The sequence below is a fragment of the Agrilus planipennis genome, unplaced genomic scaffold (assembly GCF_000699045.2).
Source record: "Agrilus planipennis isolate EAB-ADULT unplaced genomic scaffold, Apla_2.0 scaffold27, whole genome shotgun sequence".
Classification (NCBI taxonomy): Eukaryota; Metazoa; Arthropoda; class Insecta; order Coleoptera; family Buprestidae; genus Agrilus; species Agrilus planipennis.
The window spans coordinates 370,992-379,041 of record NW_020439094.1 but is presented as its reverse complement, the minus strand read 5'-3'; the positions used below and the strand labels follow the sequence as shown (position 1 = coordinate 379,041).

General features: G+C 36.1%; 1 protein-coding gene across 1 annotated transcript in view; it reads left to right on the top strand.

Annotated features, from left to right (window-relative positions):
- The window catches only part of LOC108735384, a 37,913-nt gene that overhangs the window by 17,857 nt on the left and 12,006 nt on the right, over window positions 1-8,050 (top strand). Inside the window, exon 3 of the mRNA XM_025977453.1 lies at window positions 1,502-2,556. Within this exon, the coding sequence (XP_025833238.1) occupies window positions 1,502-2,556 (1,055 nt within the window). The remainder of the gene's footprint in view (window positions 1-1,501; window positions 2,557-8,050) is intronic.

The following is an 8,050-nucleotide window of genomic DNA, read 5'->3' as shown; positions in this document are numbered from 1 at the left end:
TTTTTTTCTGTTAATAAAAATAAATTTAATCTGTTCGGTTAACGAATCTCCATAAAATGACGTGTAAAATTACAATTTTTTAAAATTTCAATAACTTTTTAACGGTTTAGTGAATCGATTTGTAATTTTTACAGGAGTTTTAGAATTGAATGAGGAACGTTCATTCAAATTTTTATTTGTCTCGTAGCATTTTGACATACCTCCCAAACATCCTTAAGAACCCCTTAGATTTGGTCAAAAATTTATTGAGACAGCCTATCGTCCGCTGATGCAGTTAAATAAGGTAGATGTCTAGTGGTTTATCTCGTTTTTGACCTTAAGTTCATTCAAAAGTTATCGTTGTGAAAAATCTGCAACTTGTTCCAGTTCTGGCTATTTCTCACAGATTTTCTGACGCAATTGCTTCAGTACGGTCCAATAGTATATTTCATTAACCGTTTGTCATTTTATTTGAAGGTCTCGTGCGCTCTACCTTTTTCAAGCTGGAATTGTATTTTTATCTTCGACCATCTTCCACCTCTCATTGAAGCTTTGCACACTCGTAGGCCCCTGTAAGTCAATAAGTCTTCTCTAACATTATGTATGCATTCGAAATTCTTTTCACAACACAAGATTTAATGCAAATCCTTTCTTCAATAATTTGGTTCATTGTAAAAATCGTTACGCATTACTTGGGTCTGTTGATTCAACTACCTACTTAGCGTAAATAAAATGGTGGATACTGCGCGCTGATATTAAGTGTAGTAATTAGGGTCAGTGCTTAGTGCTAACAATTTTTTGAAATTATTTGCATGGGCTTATTCAATTATAAATTCCTTGTGTTTTTTTCACTTACCTAATTCATGCATAGTTTTTACTTTTTGTGTCATCATCATCATCATAGGGTCATCAGTCCGAAGACTGGTTGGACAAGCACCTCCACTCCTTCCTATCCTGAGCTAATCTTCGCATTTCCCTAAAACTAAAACATCTCACATCCTTAACTATTTGCGAACAGTAATCTAATCAAAGTCTATATCTACCCCTCCTAACTTCCGTTTCTGCCTCTAATATGTCTTTGACTAGACCTTCATGCCTGAGAAGGTGTCCTACCAACCTATCTGGCCTATTTCTTATAGACTTCTATAGATTATTCTGTTCTCCTATTCTTTTTTTATACCTCTTCATTTCTAACCTTCTCTATCCACGGTATCATTATCATTACGACATCTTCATGCCGGAGAAGGTTTCGTACCAACCTATCTCTCCTATTTTTTAACTTCTATAGAATCCTCTGTTCTCCTACTGTTTCTGATACCTCTTCATTTCTAACCTTCTCTATCCACGGTATCCTAATCGTTCGCCTGTAACACCACATTTCGAACGCTTCTAACCTTCTCTTTTCCGCCGCTCCCACCGTCCATGTTTTGCACCCGTACGTTTTGTTTAACTGTCAATTAGTACATCGTTTAATTTTAAATTGTTCATAATTTTAAAATACTAATTTTTTTTTATATTTCAGGACCACGGACCAAACACTGTAGCTCATGCAATAAGTGCGTCACAAATTTCGATCATCACTGCAAGTGGCTCAATCACTGCGTTGGCGGACGGAATTACGTTTCGTTCTTGATGTGCGTCTCCACTGCACTTATAGCAGCAATTATTGTGGCAATATTAGCGATTGCTGAGCTGTTTATACACCAAACGAATCCAAATTTTCTAACTCGTTCCCAGACAAATGTCACCGAAACCAAACCGGACCAATTCATCTCAATCATTTCTAACGACTTCGTATTCCTAGCGATAGTAGCGGTACTTGGACTTTTAGCCGTCGTTTCAGCTGGACTGTTACTTCATTTGTGCTTTTTTCATATCTACATCTCCTTTCTCGGTCTTACTACTTACGAGTACATTCGGGATCAACGCCAACAGCAATCCAATTCTGCTCCTGTTCAAATTCAGTCTTCTCCCGTCAAGGATGTTAAACGTTTGTGTTCAACGCTGACGCATCACCGTCCGTCGGAATTAAATTGCGTCGATACAAGTCAGCTACCTTCGTATTATGAGAAAAAGTCACATGTGGCTGCCTTCTTTTCCTGTGCTCTCCTGGAAGAATCCTGCGTTAGTCGTACTAATGCCACATCAACATCACCCGTTAACGTCAGCGAGGACTGCCACACTTGCGTTACAACTACAAATGTTGTGACACCTGCACCTGTTACAGAACATTGCGGCAAAAAAAGATTAAGACAGCGATGGAACTGTTGCGCTTCAGTACCTGATAGTCCAGAAGACCCTCACAGTCCCAACGAACCGCGTTGTTTAATTAACTTGTGTAGATATAAAGTTAAGCGGAAAAGAAACGTTTCGACCACATATGAGGGACGTAGAGCCTCTCATCATGGACCATGGACTAGTGCTAAAATTAGAGTGTTGTTTAGGGTAATAAATAATTTACGACAGAATAGAAGAAGGAATCAAATTCAGATTTCACCGAAGAAGAAACAGAGTGTTGGTTCAGCTAAAGATGGATGTGCACAACCTCATATTCAAACGGTTAGCAATCTTATTCCGGTAAGAGCAACATTTTGATAAGGTTCTTATTCCCACGATATGCTCTTTGCTTTTTTGGAACGATATCGATTTCATTGATCTCAACAACTGAAATTACTTGCTTAATAAGATTAATATTGATAAGGTACTTTGTCTTTCAAATCACGACAACCTGAATTAACTGTAATTGTAACCTAACCTTCAAGAGGTGAATTTAAAATAATAAAGAAAAAAACAGAAATTAAAAAGAAAAAAGCATTGTATCGATAGAACATGGAACCCGGGCCGTCTGGAGGGTGGGTTATTTTGCTGTTCACGTACCGAGCGGCATGGCCTAGAGGTCTAGACCATTGCTTAGCATTCGGGAGGACGCCGGTTCGATTCCGGGTCTGTCCGTCTGCCTTGGTCCAAGTTTTTCTGTGGTTTCCTTGGATCACTTAGGCAAATGCTGAGGCAGTAATATTCCACAGATAATCTTTCACTCTCTTCTGTCTTCATTTCGTCCGTCTCAACTTTGTCACCCGAACCACCACCCACCCATTCCCACGATTCCTGAAAGCAGGCTGAAGAGGGCCTTCCGCCCTACCTTCCGGCATAGCCCGGAGGGACTGCCCGCCCACCAGCATTACTGGCTGGTGGGAATGAAACACCCAAAAGTTTTTTTTTTGCTGTTCACTCGAATGAGATTATTACCAATACGCGTAGCCGTTTTCACTCGTACGGAGCTGTTGATGCAGCATGAATGAGAGGTAACTTAAAGTTGGTCAACTTTATTCGTTCCGTGACACTAAAGCTAATTATTCATTTACTAATTTTATTCGAGTGAACAGTGGAACAGTTCTCTTATATGACAAGCGAGCATTTCTGCCGCTGAACCCTGTAGTTCAGTGGTACGATAAGCTATGCAAACATTGCCGATGTTGGCTAGGAAATGGAAGGTACTTTACTGGTATATTCCGTTTCTAATATTCGAAGAACTCGCTGCAAAAAAACTGGACCGACTGAGAAACAGAATGCAGTTTTTTCAAATGCTACTAGTCACAGTAAACGTATAAATTCTGCATAAATTTACTATGATTTCTCTCCGGAATATTTTAAAATGAAGTATTTACAGTAATTTCAAGCTGTGCCAAAAAAGTGTTCCAGAGAGGGAGCATAGCAACTTTGTACATAAATTCTATACCTAAACATAAAATGATTTTACGGATGATCTCTATCACTATATCATCATCATAAGGTCGTCAGTCCTAAGACTGGTTGGACACGTACTTCCACTCTTTCCTATCCTGAGCTAAACTTCGTATTTCCCTAAAACTAGAACAACCCACATCTATCCAGGTCTACCTCTACCCCTCCTAACTCCTGTTTCTGCCTCTAATATGTCTTGGACTAGACCTTCATGCCCGAGAAGGTGTCATACCAACCTATCTCGCCTATTTTTTATTGACTTCCATCGTCCTCTGTTCTCCTATCCTTTCTAATACCTCTTCATTTCTAACTTTTTCTACTCACGTTATCCTCATCATTCGCCTATAACACCACATTTCGAAGGCTTCTGTATATGTACTAACTTTTCTGTTTTTAGAACGGGCCGATTTTTTGAAGCAAGTTCTTTTTATTATTATTTATTTGATTATTATACTTACATTACTAGCTTGTTACTAGAGGAAATATGGAGACGAAGACACATGTGCACGCTTATCTAAAAAGTTGGCAATCATTTTATTTGTGCCTCTAGGGATAGGTTACAAAAGTGTAGAAAAACTGAGTTAAAAAATTTTTTCCATTAAATTGCTACATGAATAATTAATAAAAACAACTGCAGTTACAAAATGAGCCGTTCACTACGGCTTATTTTATGATTTTTACCATGAAGTTCTTCTTTAGAGTAATTTTGAATTTATTCTAAAATAAAAAATTATTAGACAATCGATATCTAGTTTGTAAGAGACCCAAATCTCGAATCTATCCAGAAAACAAGCGATGACAGGCTTCCTTGTTTTTATTCGAAAAGCAGCGGCTGTATTGAATATTATTCTCAAAAAATAATAAAAAAAAATATTAAAAATTCCATTAAGGAACTTACCTTTTGTTTTGTTTGATTTTATCGTGTAAGATGATATTGTCAACAAAGAATTAAGCTTCAAACGTTCTGTCGTGTATAATTTTACGCAATATATTTCCAATTAATTAGAGCAGCTTCAGCTATAGTCTACAATATATGTTTCGACAAAAAATTAAATTATCTAGTTAGACTATACTGATATTTATAACATTTTAAAGATACCTACATTGTGAGATTTATTAAAACCTGGCAATCCGTTTTTGTTATAGAAGCGAACATACGAACTCATAAACAAACGTACCCTGGAAATTCGATTTTCATATTCTGTTTTTTCCGAATTTTAAATTCCGTGATTTCAAATGACATTTTCCTTGTTAAATCAGTTTAACCGCTTGTTTTAATATCAGTGGTAAAACAACAAAATAATTTTGTATATTTTTCATTCTATGTGGTGTGATTTTTATATGCTTTAGTAATTGTTCAGATTCTGAGAGGTAAAACAGGGTAGTGACCTTGCTGAACGCACGAAGTGTTTGTAGGTGGGGCTAAGGTGAGCGATCAAATTGGTAGTTATGTACATGAGCTGCCAGCTGACCGGAGGGGACATACAAAACTAAAAAAGGATTAAGAGATGGGGTCGAAGGAGTGTATGCGTAGGGGGTGGAGTTGAAAAGTAGAACGTTGTAAATGAAGCTAGGATAGCCTAACCCAACTAACCTAAACTAAGTAGTCACCCTAAACGCTTAAACATCGTGGAAGGTGCTACGAGGAAAGAGCACACATGTATTATTTATTTCAGAGCCGGGCAAACTTTAACTTCGCAGGAGCCGCTACATGAGGTTAGTTTGAGTCACTCCATATCCTTCAATGAGTACGCAGTAATGAATATTTTTGTTTTGTCTATTTCTTCTCCCTTCCACTCCCATATCAAGCTCCTTCATCCCGTAGACGAGCGAAGCCACTCTCGCAACTTAAACAATACCTACGAAAATTTTCGTTACTACGTTCGCAAAACGTTTGGCTATAGAAGAGGGGACTCACCTACGAAATGGAGGGGATAAGAAAAAGAAAGAATCATCTTACTCGCCTTGGCAGGATCAATGAGGAGCTACTTGCTTAACATTGAGGAGCACTTGAGAGTCAAAAGAGCCGAGTTTGCCCTTCCATTTCGTAGATGAGTCCCCTCTTCCATAGCCAAACCCAATAGTTTTGCGAACGTAGTAACGAAAATTTTCGCTGGTATTATTTAAATTGCGAGAGTGGCTTCGCTCGTCTACGGGATGAAGCAGCTTGATATGGGAGTGGAAGGGAGAAGAAATACACAAAACAAAATTATTCATTACTGCTTACTTTCTCGTACTCATTGAAGGGTGTGGAGTGACTCAAACTCATCTCATGTAGCGGCTCCTGCGAAGTGAAAGTTTGCCCGGCTCTGATATAAAACTCCCGCAGGAGGTAACAAGTTATCAAGCCACAACGGGTTTTTAAAATAAATACATTATAAAAAATAAAAACAGACGATTAAAATAAAAACTTATATATAGATGCTCATAATTAAGAAAATATATAGATATGTTATCGTATAATTGTGAACATTATTAGCTTATAATCATTGAGATATTATGCTACTGACAAAAAAGGGTGAATTTTAACAAAGCTTTTCCATTTTGATATATTATTTCTCGATAGTTTGTAATCTATCCATGTTAAATCGCCAAATTGTGAAAAAACCTGCAGGGTCATAATCTGTACAATTTTAACATCCGTTACAATTTAATATTTGATTTAGGTAGACTATAAACTATCGAGAATTAATGCGTTAAATTGTAAATGGTTAGTTGCAATTCACAATTTTTTGTCAGTAACATAATATCGCGAAAAGGATTATAAAGTAACGATGTTAGCCATTATACATAACATATCACATTTTCAAAATTTGAAATTATTTTGCAATAACCAATTGTTTGTTAGTTTGAGTTTAATAAAATCTACCTACCTATAGGCTAAAAAGAACGATTTTATTGTTCATTTCTTATAAATCGAATATATTTTGTAAATTTATCGAATATATACTGATAATGCATATAGTAGGTATGTCAGTATGTTAAGATTAATGCTGATATAACAATTTTTTTAAAAATAATTAGGTGCAAGAAATACAAAGGGCTTATGTCTTCTAACTGGAAATTATAGGTATTAAAGCAGAGCAACGACCTGCATCGATTTTTAACAAATTAGTCTGAAGATATTGTGCCTATTTATACTCGCACGAAATCATGTTTAAATTTTCATAAACTTCATATTTCATGTAGGTGGAACACGAAGGTGGCCGTAAAGAGAAAAGCAAATAAATCAAGAATGTCCAAATAATGCTTTTTACAATAAAAACGTAAGCGGCGGTGTTTCCTTTTATAAAACACTAAACAACATTAGAACAAGTGCTAGGATTTATTTATTATACAAATGCCTGTCTGTCTTCACACAAATTTACAGCACCTTCAAAGCGAATTAGATACTTAGCTTTTTATTAATTCATGAAGATACTTTTGCTTAAAATTTACTTTCTGATGTAATTTCATTATTCACTTGAAAGCATTCGTTATCGAACATTGATTTTTTAATTTTGAAATACTTATTTTCATTTACTTCTCTAAATATAGAAGGTAGATAACATTTAAAACATCAAACATTATGTTTATATGTTACCAGACATGTAGGAAATGTGTACAATTCCGAGGCTATTTAGGAAATGTATAAAAAATTGTCTCAAAGATTTTTTAATACACACATATCCTTGGAAATCTATATATTTCCTAGGAATTATATGAAATTCCGATATTGTACTAGGAAATGTATAAAACTAATGCTCTTTGTGAATAAAACACGTTAGTAAACTGAAAATCAGTGTTATCTGCGTTTACGTGGTTCTAGTGCAATCGCCTGATGTATATGCATTGGTGACGTTATCGTTTTTTAGGTTAGGTTAGGTTTAGAGATTATGCATTAGTGATGTTATGCATGGTTATTAGGTAGATTTACGACAAACTGGAGTTCTCTTAATGCCCCTGCAATGTTGGAATAATGTCTTTGAAAAGTATGCTTCATTATGATCTCTGCGCCCAACAGTGATCAGCATTATCAGCTTTACAATATAGTAGACATTCAAGGTCATTGTCTTTGCTGAAACAAAGATAACCTCATCACATTATTCTAACATCTAACATATCAGCCCGGCAGGAGTTTACAGGAACTCCAGACATTCAGTCTCTCATAAATCTCCCTAATCAAACAGTTACGTCACCAATGGATATAGGTACATCTCCAAGCAGTCTGCCGTATTATTGCCTATTTAATGTTACCTGTAACAATTTCCGATTGCTGTTTAGGAAATGTATAGAGTTCCTAGGAAATGTGTCTAATATAATTTATTTCACACATTTCCGGGAGATT